Source organism: Heptranchias perlo, chromosome 24 (genome assembly GCF_035084215.1).
Source record: "Heptranchias perlo isolate sHepPer1 chromosome 24, sHepPer1.hap1, whole genome shotgun sequence".
Lineage (NCBI taxonomy): Eukaryota > Metazoa > Chordata > Chondrichthyes > Hexanchiformes > Hexanchidae > Heptranchias > Heptranchias perlo.
In genome coordinates this window covers 1,038,306-1,065,965 of record NC_090348.1, presented here as the reverse complement: position 1 = coordinate 1,065,965, position 27,660 = coordinate 1,038,306, and the positions used below count along the sequence as shown (strand labels likewise).

General features: G+C 43.7%; 1 protein-coding gene across 1 annotated transcript in view; it reads left to right on the top strand.

Moving 5' to 3' along the window:
- Window positions 1-27,660, top strand: part of LOC137341487 (mitochondrial 10-formyltetrahydrofolate dehydrogenase-like) — a 145,659-nt gene that overhangs the window by 87,009 nt on the left and 30,990 nt on the right. The window contains exons 19-21 of the mRNA XM_068004594.1: window positions 139-237; window positions 357-522; window positions 1,288-1,393. Of these exons, the coding sequence (XP_067860695.1) occupies window positions 139-237; window positions 357-522; window positions 1,288-1,393 (371 nt within the window). The remainder of the gene's footprint in view (window positions 1-138; window positions 238-356; window positions 523-1,287; window positions 1,394-27,660) is intronic.

Here is a 27,660-nt window from a genome sequence, read left to right as displayed (position 1 = left end):
TGAGTGCTGTCTAACGCATCCCAGTCACTCCAACTCTGCTGTGTTCTCAGCATTTCGGAGAACAAGAACTGATCCCAATTCTTGCTCACCGAATATAGCAATTCTCTTAATGTAATTCTAACCTTTCCTTCCCTGCAGGGTATGGGAGCAGTATATTTCAATAAGGGAGAGAACTGCATTGCAGCTGGCCGGTTGTTTGTTGAAGAGTCTGTCCATGATGAATTTGTTCGGCGAGTGGTAAGTCACCATGAAATTCTTAGTGTTCTACAGCACAACAGAAAGGTGTAAGATCTATTAATGCACAATGTTTGTTTGTAGCAGTCCTATGTTATACGTCCCATCCTGTTATTATACAGGTTGAGGAGATTAAGAAGATGAAAATTGGTGATCCTTTGAACAGGTCAACAGATCATGGACCACAAAACCATAAAGCTCATCTAGAAAAGCTGCTTGAATATTGTGAAATCGGAGTGAAAGAGGGGGCGACCCTGGTTTATGGCGGGAAATCCGTTCCAAGGCCTGGTATGAAGGCCTTTACTTTATAGAAATGGATTCAAAGAGCAAGCTCAAAATGTTTCCTGTTTAATTTTCTTATGATTCAGTTGAACAGTGTTTAGTGCTCTCATTTTCACACTCACCTTTCAAATTAAATCGAAGGCAGGAGCAGTGTCTGATATGGAAAAACAAAAGTCTGGATGACTATTAGGAGATAAAATGCAATACAGAGCAAAGTGTGTGTACTGCCAGCAGGACAACAGTTAAACCATATTGGGGGGGCTTTTCAGTGCTAATGAGAGAGCAGTTTGCAACTAGGCTTTGTGTGAAATGGACTGAGTGGTCTAACTATTATGTGGGCAGTTTATTTGAGTTAGTAATGGCTAATCAAGATACACAAAGGACGCGTGATACAAAAACAAAACCTATAGAAACGAACAAATGGTTTACTCTTGTGCAAAATGGATATTTTGATGAATCTACATTTTACTTTCTCCATTTTCTGAAATTAAAATCCAAATTTTGCCAAAAGTCGTTAATGTGCAGATAGTAGATTGACTGCTGGGTATAAAAATCCACAGTAACAACTGTCACATTATCTTAACCCAAAATCCATTAGTTCAGTAGATGGGAGGAGGAGGCTGTGTGAGGCATTGAGTCCTTTCACCTGAGGACAGGACATGAGTTCAGGTACAATCTATATTGTAAGGCCATGGATGAAAGTCTCCTCTCAGATGTCAGCCTTGGCTCAGTGGTAGTGACTCTCACCTCTCATATTTATTATTGCTCTAGGTTTCTTCATGGAGCCAACAGTATTCACTGATGTGGAGGATGACATGTTCATTGCCAAAGAGGAATCATTTGGACCAGTGATGGTCATTTCTAAATTCAAAGACGGGTGAGTTAGATGTTAAATTGTACCTACTGACATGCTGAGTGAGCAGGAAGAGGTTATGGCCAGTACTGTACTATACATCGAGGGGCTTTTTAATATAATGTTACAGGTACAACCCACAGTGCACTCTATACCTTCTGATATCCCTCTGTTTTTTATCATGGGCCATGCAGTGAATGATTGGGAAGGGCAGAATGTGGGGAGAGGCCAGTCAGTCTAACCTTGGTGGGCAAATTATTGGAATCAATTTTTTGAAAAGATAACAAGGAGGTTCGATGACTGTAGTGCATTTGATGTAGTGTAGATGGATTTTAGCAAGGCTTTTAACAAGGTCCCACATGGCAGACTGGTCAAAAAAGTACAAGCCCATGAAATCCAAGGGAGAGTGGCAAGTTGGATCCAAAATTGGCTCAGTGGCAGGGAGCAAAGGTCGACGGGTGTTTTTGTGACTAGAAGGATGTTTCCAGTGGGGTTCCGCAGGGCTCAGTACTAAGCCCCTGGCTTTTTGTGATATATATTAATGATTTGAACTTAAATGTAGAGGGCATGATTAAGAAGTTTGCAGATGATACAAAAATTGGCTGTGTGGTTGATAGTGAGGAGGAAAGCTGTAGACTGCAGGGCTTGTACTTTTTTGACCAGTCTGCCATGTGGCACCTCATCAAAAGCCTTGCTAAAATCCATCTACCCTACATCAAATCCACTATCCTCATCGACCCTCCTTGTTACCTCCTCAAAAAATTCAATCAAGTTAGTCAGACACATAAGAAATAGGAGCAGGAGTAGGCCATCCGGCCCCTTGAGCCTGCTCCGCCATTCAAGATCATGGCTGATCTTCTACCTCAATGCCATTTTCCTGCACCATCCCCATATCCCTCGATGCCTTTAATATCTAGAAATCTCTGTTTTGAATGTATTCAATGACTGAGCCTCCACAGCATTCTGGGGTAGAGAATTCCGAAGATTCACCACTCCCTGACTGAAGAAAGTTCTAAATGGACTACCCCTTTTTCTGAGACTGTGACCCCTGGTTCTAGACTCCCCAGCCAGGGGAAACACCCTCCCTGCATCTACCCTGTTGAGCCCTGTAAGAATTTTGTGTTTCAATGAGATCACCTCTCATTCTTCTAAACTCCAGAGAATACAGGCCTAGTCCACTCAATCTCTCCTCATATGACAATCCCGCCATCCCAGGAATCAGTCTGGTGAACCTTCGTTGCACTCCCTCAATGGCAAGTATATCCTTTCTTAGGTAAGGAGACCAAAATTGTACACAATACTCCAGGTGCGGTCTCACCAAGGCCCTGTGTAGTTGCAGTAAGACATCTTTACTCCTGTACTCAAATCCTCTTGTAATAGAGGCCAACATACCATTTGCCTTCCTAATTGCTTGCTGCACCTGCATGTTAGTTTTCAGTGATTCATGTACAAGGACACCCAGGTCCCTTTGAACATCAACATTTCCCAATCTCTCACCATTTAAAAAATACTCTGCATTTCTGATTTTCCTACCAAAGTGGATAACTTCACATTTTTCCACATTATATTCCATTTGCCTTGTTCTTGCCCACTCACTTAGCCTGTCTATATCCCCTTGAAGCCTCTTTGCATCCTCCTCACAACTCACATTCCCACCTAGTTTTGTGTCATCAGCAAACTTGGAAATATTACATTTGGTTCCCTCATCCAAATCATTGATATAGATTGTGAATAGCTGAGGCCCAAGCACTGATCCCTGCGGTACCCACTAGTCACAGTCTGCCAACCTGAAAAAGACCCGTTTATTCCTACTCTCTATTTTCTGTCTGATAACCAATTCTCAATCCATGCCAGTATATTACCCCCAATTCCATGTGCTCTAACTTTGTTCACCAACCTCCTGTGTGGGACCTTATCGAAAGCCTTCTGAAAATCCAAATACACCACATCCACTGGTTCCCCCTTATCTATTCTACTAGTTACATCCTCAAAGAACTCCAATAGGTTTGTCAAACATGATTTCCCTTTCATAAATCCATGTAGATCATCAGATCCTTGGGATTTATCGACTTTCAGTCCCATTAATTTCTCTAGTACTATTTTTTTTGCTAATACTAATTTCTTTCAGTTCCTTATTCTCGCCAGACCCTTGGTTCTCCATTATTTCTGGGAGGTTTTTTGTGTTTTCTTCCGTGACGACAGATACAAAGTATTTGTTTAATTTCTCTGCCATTTCCTTATTCCCCATTATAAATTCTCCCGTCTGTCTGTAAGGGACCCACATTTGTCTTCCCCAGTCTTTTCCTTTTTACACACGTATAGAAGCTTTTATGGTCTGTTTTTATGTTTCTTGCTAGTTTACTCTCTGTCTATTTTCCCTTTCTTTATCAATTTCTTGGTCCTCCTTTGCTGAATTCTAAAATGCTCCCAATCCTCGGGCTTACTGCTTTTTCTGGCAACTTTATATGCCTCTTCCTTTGATTTAATCCTATCTTTAATTTCTTTTGTTAGCCACGGTTGGACCACTTTTCCTGTTGGGTTTTTGTGCCTTAAAGGAATATATATTTGTTGTAAATTATGTATTAATTCTTTAAATGCTAGCCATTGCCTGTCTACCATCATACCTTTTAATGTAGTTCCCCAATCAACCACAGCCGACTTGAGCCTCATACCTTCGTAGTTTCCTTTGTTTAGATTTAAGGCCCTAGTTTCGGATTGAACTACATCACTTTCAAACTGAATGAAGAATTCTATCATATTATGGTCACTCTTCTCTAATGACTCCTTTATAACAAGATCATTAATTAACCCTTTCTCATTGCACAATACTGAATCTAAAATAGCCTGTTCCCTAGTTGGTTCCTCAACATACTGATCTAGAAAACCATCTCGTCTACATTCCAGGAATTTGTCCTCCACAGTATTAGTGCTAATTTGGTTTGCCCAATCTGTATGTAGATTAAAGTCCCCCATGATTACTGCATTATCCTTGTTACATGCACTTCTATTTTCCTGCTTTATACCGTGCACTACATTACCACTACTGTTTGGCCTATAAACAACTCCCACCAATGTTTTCTGCTCCTTGCTGTTTCTTAGCTCCACCCAAACTGATTCTACATCTTGATTTTCTGAGCCACGATCCTTTCTCACCATTGTACTAATTTCATCCTTTATTAACAGCACCACTCCACCTCCTTTTCCTTTTTGCCTGTCCTTCCTAAATGTCGAATATCCTTGAATATTCAGTTCTCAGCTTTGGTCACCCTGCAGCCACATCTCTGTAATGGCAATTAGATCAGACCCATTTATTTCTATTTGTGCCGTCAATTCATCTACCTTGTTGTGAATGCTGTGTGCATTCAGATAAAGTGCCTTTAATTTTGCCTTTTTAACATTTTTTCCTATTTTGACCTTATTTGCTGCTGGCCTTTGTTTCCGCTGCCTTCCAATTTCACTTACTACTTTTCTGTCTTCCATTTCCAGTTTTGTTACTCTCCTGTCTGAATCTCCTCTTAGGTTCCCATCCCCCTGCCAAGTTAGTTTAAACCCTCCCCCGGGAGCACTAGCAAACCTACCCACAAGGATATTGCTCCCGACCCTGTTGGGTCCCACCTCCCCCGGCCTGTACAGGTCCCACCTCCCCCAGAACCGGCCCCAATGCCCCAGGAATCTAAAGCCCTCCCTCTTGCACCATCTCTCCAGCCACGCATTCATCTGCTCTATCCTCCTACTTCTATACTCACTAGCGCGTGGCACTGGGAGTAATCCGGAGATTATTACCCTTCAGGTCCTGCTTGTTAATCTCTTTCCTAACTCCTTAAACTCTGCCTGCAGGACCTCATCCCTCTTTCTACCTATGTCATTGGTACCTTCCCTTAACAAATCCGTGCTGACTGTCCTTGATTACTCCGTGCCTTTCTAAGTGACTGCTTATCCTGTCCCTCAGAATTGTTTCCAATAATTTGCCCACCACCGAGGTTGGACTGACTGGCTTATGCTTACCTGGTCTATTCCTCGCTCCCTTCTTAAACAATGGTACAACGTTAGCAGTCCTCCAATCGTCCGGCACCACACTGTGTCCAGTGAGGATTGGAAAATGTTGGTCAGAGCCTCCGCTATTTCCTCCCTGGCTTCTTTTATCAGCCTGGGATACATTCCATCCAGCCCTGGTGATTTATCTACTTTCAAGGATGCTAATCTCCTTAATACTTCCTCTCTCACTAAGTTTATCCTATCCAATATTTCACACTCCTTCTCCTTAACTACAATGTCTGCATTGTCCCTCTCTTTTGTAAAGACAGACGCAAAGTATCTTCCGCCTCCACCTTTTTGGTCTCTAATAGGCCCTACTCTTTCTCTAGTTATCCTCTTACTCTTAATATATTTATAAAACGTCTTTGGGTTTTCCTTGATTTTAGTTGCCAATATTTTTTCATGCCCTCTCTTTGCTTTCCTCATCTCCTTTTTAATTTCACCCCTGAACTTTCTATACTCCTCTAGGCTTTCTGTAGTATTGAGTTCTCAGTGTCTGCATAAGCTTTCCTTTTTTGCCTTATCTCACACTGTATGCTCCTTGACATCCAGAGGGCTCTAGATTTGGAGCCCCTCCCTTTTTCTTTGTGGGAACATATTTATTCTGCACCCCTTGAATCTTCCCCTTGAATGCCTCCCACTGCTCTGACACTGATTTACCTTCAAGTAGCTGTTTTCAGTCCACTTTTGCTAAATCACTTCTTAGCCTAGTAAAATTGGCCTTTCCCCAATTGAGAACTTTAACTCTTGCTCTGTCTTTGTCCTTTTCCATAACTATGCTAAAACTAACTGAATTATGATCACCACCACCAAAATGCTCTCCTACTGATACTCCTTCCACCTGCCCAGCCTCATTTCCTAAAACTAAATCCAGAACTGCCCCATTTCTTGTTGGGCTTGCTACGTACTGGCTAAAAAAGTTCTCCTGAATGCAGTTCAAGAATTTTGCACCCTCTATATCCTTCACACTGATTCTATCCCAGTTAATATTAGGGTAGTTGAAATCCCCTACTATTACTGCCCTATTGTTTTTGTACTTCTCAGAAATTTGCCGACATATTTGCTCCTCTATCTCCCTCTGACTGTTTGGGGGTCTATAGTACACTCCCAGCAGTGTGACTGCCCTTTTTTGTTCTTTAGTTCAACCCAGATGGCCTCATTTGATGATCCTTCTAACATATCATCCCTCCTCATGGCTGTAATTGTTCCTTTAACCAAAATTGCCACTCCCCATCCTTTTTTATCCCCCTCTCTATCTCATCTGAAAACCCTGTAACCAGGAACGTTGAGCTGCCATTCCTGCCCCTCTTTAAGCCATGTTTCTGTAATAACTACGATATCGTACTGCCACATGTCTATCTGTGCCCTCAGCTCATCCGCCTTCTTCACTGCACTCCTTGCATTGAGGTATATACCATTAAACACTGCCAAACTCCCTTGCTGTTTATTTTCTAACCTTTGTTTCTTCTGCCTTCCTAAATCACTTACTAATTTTCTGCCTTCCATTCCCAGTTCTGATTCTGTCCCATCTGAATCTACGCTCAGGTTCCCATCCCCCTACCAAGCTAGTTTAAACGACCCCCCCCCACCAAACAGCACTAGCGAACCTCCCTGACCAAGTGCTGGAAAGTGGATTATTTTCGGCCAGCGTGGACACGATGGGCCGAATGGCCTCCTTCTGTGCGGTAAATTTTGTATGATTCCATGAGAGCTCGCTGCTCGCTGAGTAGCATAATCAGAAACAGGGGCTGAAATAATTTAAGATTTCTCTGTCTACAGAGAAACTTTGTTTCAGATTTCTTTGTCTATACAGAGATTTTGTTTAATTTTTCTGAGAGTATAGAGAGACTTTGCTTAACATTTCTCTGTCTATAGAGAGACTTAGTTCATTTTTCTCGGTATAGAGACTTTGTTGAAAATTTCTGTGGGTATAGCAACACTTCATTAATTTCTCTGTCTATAGGGGTCGGCGATCGTGGGGCGAGGGGTCGGAGATCGTGGTGGGGGAGGGGTCGGAGATCGTGGTGGGGGAGGGGTCGGAGATCGTGGTGGGGGAGGGGTCGGAGATCGTGGTGGGGGGAGGGGTCGGAGATCGTGGTGTGGGGAGGGGTCGGAGATCGTGGTGGGGGGAGCGGTCTCGGAGATCGTGGTGGGGGGAGGGGTCGGAGATCGTAGCGGGGGGAGGGGTCGGAGATCGTGGTGGGGGAGGGGTCGGAGATCGTGGTGGGGGAGGGGTCGGAGATCGTGGTGGGGGAGGGGTCGGAGATCGTGGTGGGCGGAGGGGTCGGAGATCGTGGTGGGGGGAGGGGTCGGAGATCGTGGTGTGGGGAGGGGTCGGAGATCGTGGTGGGGGAGGGGTCGGAGATCGTGGTGGGGGAGGGGTCGGAGATCGTGGTGGGGGAGGGGTCGGAGATCGTGGCGGGGGGAGGGGTCTCGGAGATCGTGGCGGGGGGAGGGGTCGGAGATCGTGGTGGGGGAGGGGTCGGAGATCGTAGCGGGGGGAGGGGTCGGAGATCGTGGTGGGGGAGGGGTCGGAGATCGTAGCGGGGGGAGGGGTCGGAGATCGTGGTGGGGGGAGGGGTCGGAGATCGTGGTGGGCGGAGGGGTCGGAGATCGTGGCGGGGGGAGGGGTCTCGGAGATCGTGGCGGGGGGAGGGGTCTCGGAGATCGTGGCGGGGGAGGGGTCGGAGATCGTGGCGGGGGAGGGGTCGGAGATCGTGGCGGGGGGAGGGGTCGGAGATCGTGGCGTGGGGAGGGGCCGGAGATCGTGGGGAGGGGGAGGGGCCGGAGATCGTGGGGAGGGGGAGGGGCCGGAGATCGTGGGGAGGGGGAGGGGCCGGAGATCGTGGGGAGGGGGAGGGGCCGGAGATCGTGGGGAGGGGGAGGGGCCGGAGATCGTGGGGAGGGGGAGGGGCCGGAGATCGTGGGGAGGGGGAGGGGCCGGAGATCGTGGGGAGGGGGAGCGGTCTCGGAGATCGTGGGGAGGGGGAGGGGCCGTAGATCGTGGGGAGGGGGAGGGGCCGTAGATCGTGGGGAGGGGGAGGGGCCGTAGATCGTGGGGAGGGGGAGGGGCCGGAGATCGTGGGGAGGGGGAGGGGCCGGAGATCGTGGGGAGGGGGAGGGGCCGGAGATCGTGGGGAGGGGGAGGGGCCGGAGATCGTGGGGAGGGGGAGGGGCCGGAGATCGTGGGGAGGGGGAGGGGCCGGAGATCGTGGGGAGGGGGAGGGGCCGGAGATCGTGGGGAGGGGGAGGGGCCGGAGATCGTGGGGAGGGGGAGGGGCCGGAGATCGTGGGGAGGGGGAGGGGCCGGAGATCGTGGGGAGGGGGAGGGGCCGGAGATCGTGGGGAGGGGGAGGGGCCGGAGATCGTGGGGAGGGGGAGGGGCCGGAGATCGTGGGGAGGGGGAGGGGCCGGAGATCGTGGGGAGGGGGAGGGGCCGGAGATCGTGGGGAGGGGGAGGGGCCGGAGATCGTGGGGAGGGGGAGGGGCCGGAGATCGTGGGGAGGGGGAGGGGCCGGAGATCGTGGGGAGGGGGAGGGGCCGGGGATCGTGGGGAGGGGGCCGGGGATCGTGGGGAGGGGGCCGGGGATCGTGGGGAGGGGGCCGGGGATCGTGGGGAGGGGGAGGGGCCGGGGATCGTGGGGAGGGGGCCGGGGATCGTGGGGAGGGGGCCGGGGATCGTGGGGAGGGGGCCGGGGATCGTGGGGAGGGGGCCGGGGATCGTGGGGAGGGGGCCGGGGATCGTGGGGAGGGGGCCGGGGATCGTGGGGAGGGGGCCGGGGATCGTGGGGAGGGGGCCGGGGATCGTGGGGAGGGGGCCGGGCCGGAGATCGTGGGGAGGGGGTCGGGCCGGAGATCGTGGGGAGGGGGTCGGGCCGGAGATCGTGGGGAGAACATAAGAACATAAGAAATTGGAGCAGGAGTAGGCCAATCGGCCCCTCGAGCCTGCTCCGCCATTCAATAAGATCATGGCTGATCTGATCCCAACCACAAATCTAAAGAACACAAGAAGTCGGAGCAGGACCCGGCCACATAGCCCCTGGGCCCTCTCCGCCACCCACAGGGCATTGATCGATCCGAACTCAGCTTCATGTCCAATTTCCTGCCCGCTCCCCGTAACCCCTAATTCCCTTTACTTCTAGGAAACTGTCTATTTCTGTTTTAAATTTATCTAATGATGTAGCTTCCACAGCTTCCTGGGGCAGCAAATTCCACAGACCGACTACCCTCTGAGTGAAGAAGTTTCTCCTCATCTCAGTTTTGAAAGAGCAGCCCCTTATTCTAAGATTATGCCCCCTAGTTCTAGTTTCACCCATCTTTGGGAACATCCTTACTGCATCCACCCGATCAAGACCCTTCACAATCTTATATGTTTCAATAAGATCGCCTCTCATTCTTCTGAACTCCAATGAGTAGAGTCCCAATCTACTCAACCTCTCCTCATATGTCCGCCCCCTCATCCCCGGGATTAACCGAGTGAACCTTCTTTGTACTGCCTCGAGAGCAAGTATGTCTTTTCTTAAGTATGGAGACCAAAACTGTATGCAGTATTCCAGGTGCGGTCTCACCAATACCTTATATAACTGCAGCAATACCTCCTTGTTTTTATATTCTATCCCCCTAGCAATAAAAGCCAACATTCCGTTGGCTTTCTTGATCACCTGCTGCACCTGCATACCAACTTTTTGATTTTCTTGCACTAGGACCCCCAGATCCCTTTGTACTGCAGTACTTTCCAGTCTCTCGCCATTAAGAAAATAACTTGCTCTCTGATTTTTCCTGCCAAAGTGCATAACCTCACATTTTCCATTATTATATTGCATCTGCCAAATCTCCGCCCACTCACCCAGCCTGTCTATATCCCCTTGCAGGTTTTTTATGTCCTCCTCACTCTCTACTTTCCCTCCCATCTTTGTATCATCTGCAAATTTTGATATGTTGCACTCGGTCCCCTCCTCCAAATCGTTAATATAGATTGTAAAGAGTTGGGGACCCAGCACCGACCCCTGTGGAACACCACTGGTTACTGGTTGCCAGTCCGAAAATGAACCATTTATCCCAACTCTCTGCTTCCTGTTCAATAACCAATCCTCCACCCATGCCAGAATATTACCCCCAATCCCGTGATTTTTTATCTTAAGTAATAATCTTTTATGTGGCACCTTGTCGAATGCCTTCTGGAAGTCTAAATACACTACGTCCACTGGTTCCCCTTTATCCACCCTATACGTTATATCCTCGAAGAACTCGAGCAAATTTGTCAGACATGACTTCCCCTTCATAAAGCCATGCTGACTTTGTCCTATTAAATTATGCTTATCTAAATGTTCCGTTACTGTCTCCTTAATAATAGACTCCAAAATTTTACCCACCACAGATGTTAAGCTAACTGGCCTATAATTTCCAGCCTTCTGCCTACTACCCTTTTTAAATAACGGTGTTACATTAGCAGTTTTCCAATCTGCCGGGACCTCTCCTGAGTCCAGGGAATTTTGGAAAACTATCACCAAAGCATCCACAATCCCTACTGCCACTTCCCTCAAGACCCTAGGATGGAAGCCATCAGGTCCAGGGGATTTATCCGCCTTGAGTCCCATTATTTTACTGAGTACCATCTCCTGAGTGATTTTAATCGTATTTAGCTCCTCCCCCCCGAGAGTCCCCTGTTTGTCCAGTGTTGGGATATTCTTAGTGTCCTCTACTGTAAAGACTGAAACAAAATATTTGTTCAGCATTTTTGCCATCTCCATGTTTCCCACCATTAATTTCCCGGTCTCATCCTCTAAGGGACCTATGTTTGCCTTAGCCACCCTTTTTCTTTTTATATAACTATAGAAACTCTTGCTATCTGTTTTTATATTTTTTGCTAATTTCTTTTCATAATCTAACTTCCCTTTCTTAATCAATCCTTTAGTTACTTTTTGCTGTCTTTTGAAGAATTCCCAATCTTCTATCCTCCCACTAAGTTTGGCTACCTTATATGTCCTTGTTTTTAGTCGGATACTATCCTTGATTTCTTTACTTAGCCACGGATGGCTGTCATTTCTTTTACACCCTTTTTTCCTCAGTGGAATATATTTATTTTGAAAGTTGTAAAATAACTCCCTAAATGAACACCACTGCTCATGTACCGTCTTACCCTTTAATCTATTTTCCCAGTCCACTTTAATCAATTCCGCTCTCATACCATCATAGTCTCCTTTATTCAAGCTCAGTACGCTTGTTTGAGAATCAACCTTCTCACCCTCTAATTGGATATGGAATTCAACCATGTTGTGGTCGCTCGTTCCAAGGGGATCCTTAACTAGGACATTATTAATTAATCCTGACTCATTACACAGGACCAGGTCCAAGGTTGCCTGCCCCCTTGTAGGATCAGTTACATACTGCTCAAGAAATCCATCCCTGATGCACTCAATGAACTCGTCCTCAAGGCTGCTCTGCCCAATTTGATTTGTCCAGTTAATATGATAATTAAAATCCCCCATAATTATGGCTGTTCCCTTATTACATGCCCCGACTATCTCCTGATTAATACTTCTTCCAGCAGAGTTGCAACTATTAGGAGGCCTATATACTACGCCCACTAATGTTTTTTTTCCCTTATTATTCCTTATCTCGACCCAAACTGTTTCATTATCTTGATGCTTTGTCCCAATATCATTTCTCTGTATTACAGTGATTCCTTCCTTTATTAACATAGCCACCCCACCTCCCCTTCCTTCCTGCCTGTCCTTCCTGATTGTTAAATACCCTGGCATATTTAATTCCCAGTCGTTGTCACCCTGCAGCCATGTTTCTGTAATGGCCACAAGATCATACCCATACGTAGTTATTTGTGCCGTTAACTCGTCCATTTTATTACGAATGCTACGTGCATTCAGATAAATAACTTTCAAATCTGTTTTGTGACGCTTAGTTCCTGCTTTTTCCTTTTTTAACACTTTACCTATTACTCCATACCTTCTGTCCCTTCCTGTTACGCTTTCCTCTCTCTCCCTCCTCAGGTTCCCAACCCCCTGCCACTTTAGTTTAAACCCTCCCCAACAGCACTAGCAAACACTCCTCCTAGGACAGTAGTCCCGGCCCTGCCCAGGTGCAGACCATCCGGTTTGTACTGGTCCCACCTCCCCCAGAACCGTTTCCAGTGTCCCAGGAATTTGAATCCCTCCCCCTTGCACCATTCCTCTAGCCACGTATTCATTTGAAATATCCTCCTATTTCTACTCTGACTAGCACGTGGCACTGGCAGCAATCCTGAGATTACTACCTTTGAGGTCCTATTTTTTAATTTACCTCCTAACTCCCTATATTCTGCTTTTAGGACCTCATCCCCTTTTTTACCTATATCGTTGGTGCCTATGTGCACCACGACAGCTGGCTGTTCGCCCTCCCCCTCCAAAATGTTCTGTAGCCGCTCCGAGACATCCTTGATCCTTGCACCAGGGAGGCAACACACCATCCTGGAGTCTCGGTTGCGGCCGCAGAAACGCCTGTCGTGGGGAGGGGGTCGGGTCGGAGATCGTGGGGAGGGGGTCGGGTTGGAGATCGTGGGGAGGGGGTCAGAGATCGTGGTGGGGGGAGGTTGGCCGATCGCATGTGTGGGATTGTGGCAAGTAGGCTTGTTGGGCCTGGGGAAACATTGCTGCTCCTCCGGGCCCACAAGCTGTGCAATAAAGGCACTTACCTGCTGATCTGGGCCTTCTCTCCTCCTCTCACGTGGTGTGAAACAGAGAGCCCGGGAATCCCGGCCCCCAGGAGTTAAAAATAAAAAACCTGTCAAAATGGAGACCCATGGCCTCCTTAAAAGATTTCACTGACTGACCCGTTTCCTGAGAGTGAGTTGGTCACCCGCCTCTCAACTTGCCTTCATTAAAATCGGAGTGAAGGCGGGTTTTACGATTTTACAATTTTTACTTTCCCACCGCCCCCAACCCACCCAGTCATGGGGTTAAAATTTATGCCCTTGTTTTAGATTTCTTTATTTAAGATTTCTCTGTCTATGGAGACTTTGATGTGGAGATGCCGTTGATGGACTGGGGTTGACTATTGTAAACAATTTTACAACACCAAGTTATAGTCCAACAAATTTATTTTAAATTCCACAAGCTTTCGGAGGCTTCCTCCTTCCACACCAGTCACCTGAGGAAGGAGGAAGCCTCCGAAAGCTTGTGGAATTTAAAATAAATTTGTTGGACTATAACTTGGTGTTTTAAAATTGTTTACAATTATGGAGACTTTGTTTAAGGTCTATCTGCAGAGAGACCTTGTTTAAGATTTCTGTGAATATAGAGAAATTTTGTTTAAGATTTCTCTGCCTCTCGAGAGACTTTGTTAAAGATTTCTCTGGATGTAGAGAGACTTTACTTAAGATCTATCTGTCTATAGAGAGAGTTTATTTAAGATTTCTGTGAGGATTGAGAGACTTTGTTCAAGATTTCTCTGGGTATAGAGCCGTGAAAATGTTCAGCTGAACAGAGAGAGCCAGCATGGATTAATTAGTAGGTCATGCCTGATGAACCTGATTGAATTTTTTGAAGAGGTGACTAAAGTAGTGGACAGGGGAATGTCGATGGATGTTGTTTATATGGACTTCCAGAAGGCATTCAAGAAAGTCCCTCTTAAGAGTCTGTTAGCTAAAGTTGAAGCTCATGGAATTGAGGGCAAATTATTGACCTGGTTAGGAAATTGGCTGAGTGGCAGGAGACAGTGGGCTCGATGTTACCAGGGCTGCGGGTTCGCGGCGGGGGGCGCTATTGTGGCGCATGGGTAACGCGCCCGGCGAAATCAGTCTGCCCCCCGCGCGATCGCAGCCTAATTGGATCCACTTACCTGGTCTTCCGGGTTCCCCACTGCTGATCTGCGCGTCGGGCGGGCTGCGCATGCGCAGTAAGATCTGTCAGCTGGACGAGCTCTATTTAAAGGGGCAGTCCTCCACTGACAGATGCTGCAACAAATAACAAAAATTACAGTATGGAGCAGCCCAGGGGGAAGGCTGCTCCCAGTTTAATGATGCCTCACCCCAGGTATCATTAGATGGGGTGAGGAGGAGGGGGAGGACAGAGATCTCCCCCCCCCCCCCCCCCCCCTCCCCGGCGGGCGGGAGGAAGCGGCCTACCTCTGCCACCAAGAAGGCCTGGCTCGAGGTGGCAGAGGAGGTCACCTGCACCACCAACATATCGCCCACCTGCACACAGTGCAGGAGGCGGTCCTATGACCTCAATAGGTCAGCCACAGTGAGTACACGTAGTCTTTCCCCTACACTCCTTCTGCCACACCACCGTCCCCACCCCACATCTCCTTCTGCACCGCCAACACTACTCTGTCACATCACCCCTCATACCCACTCAAAGCTCATCCTCATCTTACCTGCACCTACTCACCTCGCCAGTACTCATCCCACCACTACCACTCAACCCAATCCTCATACAATCTCATGGCTCTATCTCATACTCACCCTCTTGTGCATCTCTCTCACGGCCAGCCTCACTTAACCTGCCACTACCTGTGCAGCAGCCACAGGGCATGCATCACATATGTGCAGTAGGCAGCGTAAGGCAAACGTGTCATGAGCTTGAAGGGGATGCACAAGGGTGTTTGAGGGTTTGTCATGGTTTTTACTTATATTGAATTTCTGACCAACTCACATCACATATTATATTGGCACCACTACTGCCACGTCTTTGCGAATCTTGTCTGGTTTGTGCAATAATGCCTTTTCCTGAGGATCACAATGAAGACTCACCACTGATGCCACCCATTGTGTCACTGCAGAGTGGGTGTAGGTGTATTTGCAAGGCTCTTTTGTGCAGACCACTGAGAGACGTCGGCGATGTCCCCGGTGGCACCCTGGAAGGATGCGGAGGAGAAGTTGTTGAGGGCAGTGGTGACTTTGACAGTGACAGCTAAGAAGATGGTGCTCGGGCCAGCCGGGAGCAGCTCGGCATGAAAGAGGCTGCTGATGTCCACGACTACATGTTGAGTGACTCTGAGCCTCCGTGTGCACTGCTGCTCAGAGAGGTCCAGGAAGCTGAGCCTCGGTCTGTGGACCCTGTGGCGAGGGTAGTGCCCTCTGCGACGCATCTCTCTCTGCGGTTGCCCTCCCTCCTGCTGTACGGATGGATGTGTCACAGCACTGTGTTGTGGAGCTCCACGTGTCAGAGGTGGAAGGCGTGGATGGCGAGGCTGGTGAGGCTGTTCGCCCTCCGAGGAGGTCATGACTGCAGCTACGGTGGCCCCCATCTGGAAGATGTACATCTGAGGGAGTCCGCAAGGTAGGTACATGTCTCTGGACCCCGGGGTAAGTGTGCAAGTTGGTGACTTTTGTTGTCAGGAGGAGGGTGGTGGAGGCCAAACTTTGTCCCAAGTGACAGAGTGGCCTCCTGCAATGAGTGAGGGTCTCTCCCCCACCCCCCCCCCACCTATCAAATGGACCTTTGCAGCTACCACAGCTACGTCCATTTCAACTGGGAGTGTTTCCCCCAGTATGGGAAACAGTCCCAGTAGTCTCTAAAATCCCACTCCTCCTCACATATTCCCTTAATCAGGTCAGTCAATGACCTGAAATAGCTCAGTAAATACTGTTAAGTGGCATCCCGCTGGCTTTAATTACCTGCGGGAGTCCCACATGTGTGGGCTGCGCATGCACGTCGGCGCGTCTGTGGGGAACCCGGAAGTGGGCGGGTTGGAGCCGGGCTCTGGACCCGATCCGGGGTTCCCCGATTTTCGGAGCCCCCCCCCCCTGCCCCCCGCCAGGAACGCACCTGATAGCTGGTGCTAAAACGAAGCCTAGTGAGTAGGGATAATGGGCAGGTACTCAAATTGGCAGGATGTGACTAGTGGTGTCCACAGGGATCTGTGTTGGGGCCTCAACTATTCACTGTATTTATTAATTACTTAGATGACAGGATAGAGAGCCACATATCCAAGTTTGCTGATGACATAATGATAGGCAGCATTGTAAGCAGTGTAGATGGAAGCATAAAATTACAGAGAGATATTAATAGATTAAGTGAATGGGCAAAACTGTGGCAAATGGATTTCAATGTAGGCAAATGTGAGATAATCTAAAAAGGATAGACCAGAGTACTTTCTAAATGGTGAAAAGCTCAAAACAGTGGAGGTCCAAAGAGACTTAGGGGTCCATGTATATAGATCATTAAAATGTCATGGACAGGTACAGAAAAAAAAAGGCTTATGGAACGCTGGCCTTTATATCTAGAGGAGTAGAATACAAGGGGGTAGAAGTTATGCTGCAGCTTTACAAAGCTCTGGTTAGACCACACCTGGAGTACTGGGTTCAGTTCTGGGCACCGCACCTTTGGAAGGACATATTGGCCTTGGAGGGAGTGCAGTGCAGGTTTACTAGAATGATACCTGGACTCCAAGGGTTAAATTACTCGGTGAGATTACACAAACTAGGGTTGTATTCCCTGGAATTTAGAAGGTTAAGGGATGATTTGATTGAAGTTTTCAAGATATTAAGAGGAACTGATAGGGTAGATAGAGAGAAACTATTTCTGCTGGTTGTTGAATCTAGGACGAGGGGACATAGTCTAAATATTCGAGCCAGGAGTGAAGTTCGGAAACACTTCTACACACAAAGGGTGGTAGAAGTTTGGAATTCTCTTCTGCAAACGGTCGTTGATGCTAGCTCAATTGTTAATTTTAAATCTGATATTGATAGATTTTTATTAACCAAAGGTATTAATGGATATGGAACTCAGACTTAGGTCACAGATCAGCCATGATCTCATCGAATGGCAGAACAGGCTCGAGGGGCTGAATGGCCTCCTGTTTCTATGATCCTATGTAAAGTGACTTCGTTTAAAATTTCTGTTTATTGAGAGACTGTGTTTAAGATGTCCCTATCTGTAGAGAGACTGTGTTTAAGATTTCTCTATCTGTAGAGAGACTGTGTTTAAGATTTCTCTATCTGTAGAGAGACTGTGTTTAAGATTTCCCTATCTGTAGAGAGACTGTGTTTAAGATTTCCCTATCTGTAGAGAGACTGTGTTTAAGATTTCCCTATCTGTAGAGAGACTGTGTTTAAGATTTCTCTGTTTATTGAGAGACTTTGATTAAGGTTTCTCTGGGTAGAGAGAGACTTTGTTTATGATTAAGAGGGCGAAATCACAAAGCAGATGGCAACGAGAGTGGTTCGTGAACTGAGTGGGAACTTGAGAATTTGTTGAGAATGGCAATTAGGTGTAGAGGGGGAAGGTAGCATAGTGGTTATGTTACTGGGCTAGTAATCCAGAGGCCTGGACTAAAATCCAGAGTCATGAGTTCAAATCCCGCCACGGCAGCTGGCGAATTTAAATTCAATTAATTAAATTCAATTAATTAAATAAAAATCTGGAATTAAAATACTAGTATCAGTAATGATGGCCATGAAACTACCGGATTGTCGTAAAAACCCATCTGGTTCACTAATGTCCTTTAGGGAAGGAAACCTGCCGCCCTTACCCGGTCTGGCCGATATGTGACTCCAGACCCACAGCAATGTGGTTGATTCTTAATTGCCCTCTGAAATGGCCTAGCAAGCCACTCAGTTGTAAAATCTCGCTACGAAAAGTCATAATAAGAATAAAACCGGACGGATCACCCGGCATCGGACCACTAGGCACCGGACACGACAACGGCAAAACACCAAGCCCAGTCGACCCTGTCCAGACTTTATTTACAATTACCCTGTCTAGAGAGAGAGACTTTATTTACAATTTCCCTGTCTGGAGAGAGAGACTTTATTTACAATTTCCCTGTCAAGAGAGAGAGACTTTATTTACAATTTCCCTGTCTAGACTTTATTTACAATTTCCCTGTCCAGACTTTATTTACAATTTCCCTGTCTGGAGAGAGACTTTATTTACAATTTCCCTGTCTCGAGAGAGAGACTTTATTTACAATTTCCCCGTCTAGAGAGAGACTTTATTTACAATTTCCCTGTCTGGACTTTATTTACAATTTCCCTGTCTAGAGAGAGAGACTTTATTTACAATTTCCCTGTCTAGAGAGAGACTTTATTTACAATTTCCCTGTCTAGAGAGAGACTTTATTTACAATTTCCCTGTCTGGAGAGAGAGACTTTATTTACAATTTCCCTGTCTGGACTTTATTTGCAATTTCCCTGTCTAGAGAGAGAGACTTTATTTACAATTTCCCTGTCAAGAGAGAGAGACTTTATTTACAATTTCCCTGTCTAGACTTTATTTACAATTTCCCTGTCGAGAGAGAGAGACTTTACTTACAATTTCCCTGTCTAGAGAGAGACTTTATTTACAATTTCCCTGTCTAGAGAGAGACTTTATTTACAATTTCCCTGTCTAGAGAGAGACACTTTATTTACAATTTCCCTGTCGAGAGAGAGAGACTTTATTTACAATTTCCCTGTCTAGAGAGAGACACTTTATTTACAATTTCCCTGTCGAGAGAGAGAGACTTTATTTACAATTTCCCTGTCTAGAGAGAGAGACTTTATTGACAATTTACCTCTCTGGAGAGAGACTTTATTTACAATTTCCCTGTCGAGAGAGAGAGCCTTTATTTACAATTTCCCTGTCTAGAGAGAGAGCCTTTATTTACAATTTCCCTGTCTAGAGCGAGAGACTTTATTTACAATTTCCCTTTCTGGAGAGAGACTTTATTTACAATTTCCCTGTCCAGAGAGAGACTTTATTTACAATTTCCCTGTCCAGAGAGAGACTTTATTTACAATTTCCCTGTCTAGAGAGAGAGACTTTATTTACAATTTCCCTGTCTAGAGAGAGACTTTATTTACAATTACCTGTCGAGAGAGAGAGACTTTATTTACAATTTCCCTGTCGAGACTTTATTTACAATTTCCCTGTCTAGAGAGAGACTTTATTTACAATTTCCCTGTCTAGAGAGAGAGACTTTATTTACAATTTCCCTGTCTAGACTTTATTTACAATTTCCCTGTCTGGAGAGAGAGACTTTATTTACAATTTCCCTGTCTAGACTTTATTTACAATTTCCCTGTCCAGAGAGAGAGACTTGATTTACAATTTCCCTGTCTAGAGAGAGACTTTATTTACAATTTCCCTGTCTAGACTTTATTTACAATTTCCCTGTCTGGAGAGAGACTTTATTTACAATTTCCCTGTCTAGAGAGAGAGACTTTATTTACAGTTTCCCTGTCTGGAGAGAGAGACTTTATTTACAATTTCCCTGTCTGGACTTTATTTACAATTTCCCTGTCGAGAGAGAGAGACTTTATTTAAAATTTCCCTGTCTGGAGAGAGACTTTATTTACAATTTCCCTGGAGAGAGAGACTTTATTTACAATTTCCCTGTCTAGAGAGAGAGACTTTATTTACAATTTCCCTGTCTAGACTTGATTTACAATTTCCCTGTCTAGAGAGAGAGACTTTATTTACAATTTCCCTGTCTGGAGAGAGAGACTTTATTTACAATTTCCCTGTCTGGAGAGAGACTTTATTTACAATTTCCCGTCTAGAGAGAGACTTTATTTACCATTTCCCTGTCTAGAGAGAGAGACTTTATTTACAATTTCCCTGTCTAGACTTTATTTACAATTTCCCAGTCTAGAGAGAGAGACTTTATTTACAATTTCCCTGTCTAGAGAGAGAGACTTTATTGACAATTTCCCTGTCCAGAGAGAGAGACTTTATTTACAATTTCCCTGTCGAGAGAGAGAGACTTTATTTACAATTTCCCTGTCTAGACTCTATTTACAATTTCCCTGTCTAGAGAGAGAGACTTTATTTACAATTTCCCTGTCTAGAGAGAGACTTTATTTACAATTTCCCTGTCTGGAGAGAGACTTTATTTACAATTTCCCTGTCTAGACTTGATTTGCAATTTCCCTGTCTAGAGAGAGAGACTTTATTTACAATTTCCCTGTCAAGAGAGAGAGACTTTATTTACAATTTCCCTGTCTAGACTTTATTTACAATTTCCCTGTCGAGAGAGAGAGACTTTACTTACAATTTCCCTGTCTAGAGACAGACTTTATTTACAATTTCCCTGTCTAGAGAGAGACTTTATTTACAATTTCCCTGTCTAGAGAGAGAGACTTTATTTACAATTTCCCTGTCCAGAGAGAGAGACTTTATTTACAATTTCCCTGTCTAGAGAGAGAGACTTTATTTACAATTTCCCTGTCTCGACTTTATTTACAATTTCCCTGTCTCGACTTTATTTACAATTTCCTTGTCTAGAGAGAGAGACTTTATTTACAATTTCCCTGTCCAGAGAGAGAGACTTTATTTACAATTTCCCTGTCGAGAGAGAGACTTTATTTACAATTTCCCTGTCAATGGAGAGAGACTTTATTTGCAATTTCCCTGTCTAGAGAGAGACTTTATTTACAATTTCCCTGTCTGGAGAGAGACTTTATTTACAATTTCCCTGTCTAGAGAGAGAGACTTTATTTCCAATTTCCCTTTCGAGAGAGAGACTTTATTTACAATTTCCCTGTCGAGAGAGAGACTTTATTTACAATTTCCCTGTCTCGAGAGAGACTTTATTTACAATTTCCCTGTCTCGAGAGAGACTTTATTTACAATTTCCCTGTCCAGAGAGAGAGACTTTATTTACAATTTCCCTGTCTCGAGAGAGAGACTTTATTTACAATTTCCCTGTCCAGAGAGAGACTTTATTTACAATTTCCCTGTCGAGAGAGAGAGACTTTATTTACAATTTCCCTGTCGAGACTTTATTTACAATTTCCCTGTCTCGAGAGAGAGACTTTATTTACAATTTCCCTGTCTAGAGAGAGACTTTATTTACAATTTCCCTGTCTAGAGAGAGAGACTTTATTTACAATTTCCCTGTCTGGAGAGAGACTTTATTTACAATTTCCCTGGAGAGAGAGACTTTATTTACAATTTCCCTGTCTGGAGAGAGAGACTTTATTTACAATTTCCCTGTCTAGAGAGAGACTTTATTTACAATTTCCCTGTCTAGAGAGAGAGACTTTATTTACAATTTCCCTGTCTGGAGAGAGAGACTTTATTTACAATTTCCCTGTCCAGAGAGAGATACTTTATTTACAATTTCCCTGTCTAGACTTTATTTACAATTTCCCTGTCTCGAGAGAGAGACTTTATTTACAATTTCCCTGTCTAGACTTTATTTACAATTTCCCTGTCTAGACTTTATTTACAATTTCCCTGTCTAGAGAGAGACTTTATTTACAATTTCCCTGTCTAGAGAGAGACGTTATTTACAATTTCCCTGTCTGGAGAGAGAGACTTTATTTACAATTTCCCTGTCTAGAGAGAGAGACTTTATTTACAATTTCCCTGTCTAGAGAGAGAGACTGTATTTACAATTTCCCTGTCTAGAGAGAGACTTTATTTACAATTTCCCTGTCGAGACTTTATTTACAATTTCCCTGTCGAGAGAGAGACTTTATTTACAATTTCCCTGTCGAGAGAGAGACTTTATTTCCAATTTCCCTGTCTGGAGAGAGACTTTATTTACAATTTCCCTGTCAAGAGAGAGAGACTTTATTTACAATTTCCCTGTCTAGACTTTATTTACAATTTCCCTGTCAAGAGAGAGAGACTTTATTTACAATTTCCCTGTCTAGAGAGAGAGACTTTACTTACAATTTCCCTGTCTGGAGAGAGACTTTATTTACAATTTCCCTGTCTAGAGAGAGAGACTTTATTTACAATTTCCCTGTCTAGAGAGAGAGACTTTATTTACAATTTCCCTGTCTAGAGAGAGAGACTTTATTTACAATTTCCCTGTCTAGAGAGAGAGACTTTATTTACAATTTCCCTGTCTAGAGAGAGAGACTTTATTTACAATTTCCCTGTCTAGAGAGAGACTTTATTTACAATTTCCCTGTCTAGAGAGAGAGACTTTATTTACAATTTCCCTGTCTCGAGAGAGAGAGACTTTATTTACAATTTCCCTGTCAATGGAGAGAGACTTTATTTACAATTTCCCTGTCTAGACTTTATTTACAATTTCCCTGTCGAGAGAGAGACTTTATTTACAATTTCCCTGTCTAGAGAGAGAGACTTTATTTACAATTTCCCTGTCTAGAGAAAGAGACTTTATTTACAATTTCCCTGTCTGGAGAGAGAGACTTTATTTACAATTTCCCTGTCTGGAGAGAGAGACTTTATTTACAATTTCCCTGTCTCGAGAGAGAGACTTTATTTACAATTTCCCTGTCCAGAGAGAGAGACTTTATTTACAATTTCCCTGTCTAGAGAGAGACTTTATTTACAATTTCCCTGTCTCGAGAGAGAGAGACTTTATTTACAATTTCCCTGTCAATGGAGAGAGACTTTATTTACAATTTCCCTGTCTAGACTTTATTTACAATTTCCCTGTCTAGAGAGAGACTTTATTTACAATTTCCCTGTCTAGAGAGAGAGACTTTATTTACAATTTCCCTGTCTAGAGAAAGAGACTTTATTTACAATTTCCCTGTCTGGAGAGAGAGACTTTATTTACAATTTCCCTGTCTGGAGAGAGAGACTTTATTTACAATTTCCCTGTCCAGAGAGAGACTTTATTTACAATTTCCCTGTCCAGAGAGAGACTTTATTTACAATTTCCCTTTCTAGAGAGAGACTTTATTTACAATTTCCCTTTCTAGAGAGAGACTTTATTTACAATTTCCCTGTCGAGAGAGAGACTTTATTTACAATTTCCCTGTCCAGAGAGAGACTTTATTTACAATTTCCCTGTCGAGAGAGAGAGACTTTATTTACAATTTCCCTGTCTGGAGAGAGAGACTTTATTTACAATTTCCCTGTCTAGACTTTATTTCCAATTTCCCTGTCAAGAGAGAGACTTTATTTACAATTTCCCTGTCTAGAGAGAGACTTTATTTACAATTTCCCTGGAGAGAGAGACTTTATTTACAATTTCCCTGTCTAGAGAGAGAGACTTTATTTACAATTTCCCTGTCCAGAGAGAGAGACTTTATTTACAATTTCCCTGTCGAGAGAGAGAGACTTTATTTACAATTTCCCTGTCTGGAGAGAGACTTTATTTACAATTTCCCTGTCTGGAGAGAGAGAGACTTTATTTACAATTTCCCTGTCTGGAGAGAGACTTTATTTACAATTTCCCTGTCTGGAGAGAGAGACTTTATTTACAATTTCCCTGTCAAGAGAGAGAGACTTTATTTACAATTTCCCTGTCGAGACTTTATTTACAATTTCCCTGTCTGGAGAGAGAGACTTTATTTACAATTTCCCTGTCGAGACGTTATTTACAATTTCCCTGTCTAGACTTTATTTACAATTTCCCTGTCCAGAGAGAGAGACTTGATTTACAATTTCCCTGTCTGGAGAGAGAGACTTTATTTACAATTTCCCTGTCTAGAGAGAGACTTTATTTACAATTTCCCTGTCTAGACTTTATTTACAATTTCCCTGTCTGGAGAGAGAGACTTGATTTACAATTTTCCTGTCAAGACTTTATTTACAATTTCCCTGTCTGGAGAGAGACTTTATTTACAATTTCCCTGTCGAGAGAGAGAGACTTTATTTACAATTTCCCTGTCTAGACTTTATTTACAATTTCCCTGTCTGGACTTTATTTACAATTTCCCTGTCTCGAGAGAGACTTTATTTACAATTTCCCTGTCCAGAGAGAGACTTTATTTACAATTTCCCTGTCTCGAGAGAGAGACTTTATTTACAATTTCCCTGTCTCGACTTTATTTACAATTTCCCTGTCCAGAGAGAGAGACTTTATTTACAATTTCCCTGTCTGGAGAGAGACTTTATTTACAATTTCCCTGTCTTGAGAGAGAGACTTTATTTACAATTTCCCTGTCTAGACTTTATTTACAATTTCCCTGTCTGGAGAGAGACTTTATTTACAATTTCCCTGTCTTGAGAGAGAGACTTTATTTACAATTTCCCTGTCTAGACTTTATTTACAATTTCCCTGTCTGGAGAGAGACTTTATTTACAATTTCCCTGTCTCGAGAGAGAGACTTTATTTACAATTTCCCTGTCGAGAGAGAGAGACTTTATTTACAATTTCCCTGTCGAGAGAGAGAGACTTTATTTACAATTTCCATGTCTGGAGAGAGACTTTATTTACAATTTCCCTGTCTGGAGAGAGAGACTTTATTTACAATTTCCCTGTCCAGAGAGAGAGACTTTATTTACAATTTCCCTGTCAAGAGAGAGAGACTTTATTTACAATTTCCCTGTCTAGACTTGATTTACAATTTCCCTGTCTCGAGAGAGAGACTTTACTTACAATTTCCCTGTCTAGAGAGAGACGTTATTTACAATTTCCCTGTCTAGAGAGAGACTTTATTTACAATTTCCCTGTCTAGAGAGAGAGACTTTATTTACAATTTCCCTGTCCGGAGAGAGAGACTTTATTTACAATTTCCCTGTCTAGAGAGAGACTTTATTTACAATTTCCCTGTCGAGAGAGAGACTTTATTTACAATTTCCCTGTCTGGAGAGAGACTTTATTTACAATTTCCCTGTCTAGAGAGAGAGACTTTATTTACAATTTCCCTGTCTAGAGAGAGAGAATTTATTTACAATTTCCCTGTCTGGAGAGAGAGACTTTATTTACAATTTCCCTGTCTAGAGAGAGAGACTTTATTTACAATTTCCCTGTCAAGAGAGAGAGACTTTATTTACAATTTCCCTGTCTGGAGAGAGAGACTTGATTTACAATTTCCCTGTCGAGACTTTATTTACAATTTCCCTGTCGAGAGAGAGAGACTTTATTTACAATTTCCCTGTCCAGAGAGAGAGACTTTATTTACAATTTCCCTGTCTGGAGAGAGAGACTTTATTTACAATTTCCCTGTCTAGAGAGAGAGACTTTATTTACAATTTCCCTGTCTCGACTTTATTTACAATTTCCCTGTCTAGAGAGAGACTTTATTTACAATTTCCCTGTCTAGAGAGAGAGACTTTATTTACAATTTCCCTGTCAATGGAGAGAGACTTTATTTACAATCTCCCTGTCTAGACTTTATTTACAATTTCCCTGTCCAGAGAGAGACTTTATTTACAATTTCCCTGTCTAGAGAGAGAGACTTTATTTACAATTTCCCTGTCTAGAGAGAGACTTTATTTACAATTTCCCTGTCTGGAGAGAGAGACTTTATTTACAATTTCCCTGTCTAGAGAGAGACTTTATTTACAATTTCCCTGTCTAGAGAGAGAGACTTTATTTACAATTTCCCTGTCTGGAGAGAGAGACTTTATTTACAATTTCCCTGTCTGGAGAGAGAGACTTTATTTACAATTTCCCTGTCTAGAGAGAGAGACTTTATTTACAATTTCCCTGTCTAGACTTTATTTACAATTTCCCTGTCGAGAGAGAGAGACTTTATTTACAATTTCCCTGTCTGGACTTTATTTGCAATTTCCCTGTCCAGAGAGAGAGACTTTATTTACAATTTCCCTGTCTACAGAGAGAGACTTTATTTACAATTTCCCTGTCTGGAGAGAGAGACTTTATTTACAATTTCCCTGTCTGGAGAGAGACTTTATTTACAATTTCCCTGTCTCGAGAGAGAGACTTTATTTACAATTTCCCTGTCTAGAGAGAGAGACTTTATTTACAATTTCCCTGTCTTGACTTTATTTACAATTTCCCTGTCGAGAGAGAGAGACTTTATTTACAATTTCCCTGTCGAGAGAGAGAGACTTTATTTACAATTTCCCTGTCTGGACTTTATTTACAATTTCCCTGTCTGGAGAGAGAGACTTGATTTACAATTTCCCTGTCTAGAGAGAGAGACTTTATTTACAATTTCCCTGTCTAGAGAGAGAGACTTTATTCACAATTTCCCTGTCTAGAGAGAGACTTTATTTACAATTTCCCTGTCTAGAGAGAGAGACTTTATTTACAATTTCCCTGTCTGGAGAGAGACTTTATTTACAATTTCCCTGTGTGGAGAGAGACTTTATTTACAATTTCCCTGTCTAGAGAGAGACTTTATTTACAATTTCCCTGTCTTGACTTGATTTACAATTTCCCTGTCTAGAGAGAGACTTTATTTACAATTTCCCTGTCTAGAGACAGAGACTTTATTTACAATTTCCCTGTCTAGAGAGAGAGACTTTATTTACAATTTCCCTGTCTCGAGAGAGACTTTATTTACAATTTCCCTGTCTAGAGAGAGAGACTTTATTTGCAATTTCCCTGTCTAGAGAGAGACTTTATTTACAATTTCCCTGTCTAGAGAGAGAGACTTTATTTACAATTTCCCTGTCTGGAGAGAGACTTTATTTACAATTTCCCTGTCTCGAGAGAGACTTTATTTACAATTTCCCTGTCTAGAGAGAGAGACTTTATTTACAATTTACCTGTCTGGAGAGAGACTTTATTTACAATTTCCCTGTCTGGAGAGAGAGACTTTATTTACAATTTCCCTGTCAAGAGAGAGTGACTTTATTTACAATTTCCCTGTCTAGACTTTATTTAAAATTTCCCTGTCGAGAGAGAGAGACTTTATTTACAATTTCCCTGTCCAGAGAGAGAGACTTTATTTACAATTTCCCTGTCTGGAGAGAGAGACTTTATTTACAATTTCCCTGTCTAGAGAGAGAGACTTTATTTACAATTTCCCTGTCTAGAGAGAGAGACTTTATTTACAATTTCCCTGTCTGGAGAGAGAGACTTTATTTACAATTTCCCTGTCTGGAGAGAGAGACTTTATTTACAATTTCCCTGTCTAGAGAGAGAGACTTTATTTACAATTTCCCTGTCTCGACTTTATTTACAATTTCCCTGTCTAGAGAGAGACTTTATTTACAATTTCCCTGTCGAGAGAGAGAGACTTTATTTACAATTTCCCTGTCAATGGAGAGAGACTTTATTTACAATTTCCCTGTCTAGACTTTATTTACAATTTCCCTGTCCAGAGAGAGACTTTATTTACAATTTCCCTGTCTAGAGAGAGAGACTTTATTTACAATTTCCCTGTCGAGAGAGAGAGACTTTATTTACAATTTCCCTGTCTAGAGAGAGACTTTATTTACAATTTCCCTGTCTAGAGAGAGAGACTTTATTTACAATTTCCCTGTCAAGAGAGAGAGACTTTATTTACAATTTCCCTGTCCAGACTTTATTTACAATTTCCCTGTCTGGAGAGAGAGACTTGATTTACAATTTCCCTGTCTAGACTTTATTTACAATTTCCCTGTCGAGAGAGAGAGACTTTATTTACAATTTCCCTGTCCAGAGAGAGAGACTTTATTTACAATTTCCCTGTCTAGAGAGAGAGACTTTATTTACAATTTCCCTGTCTA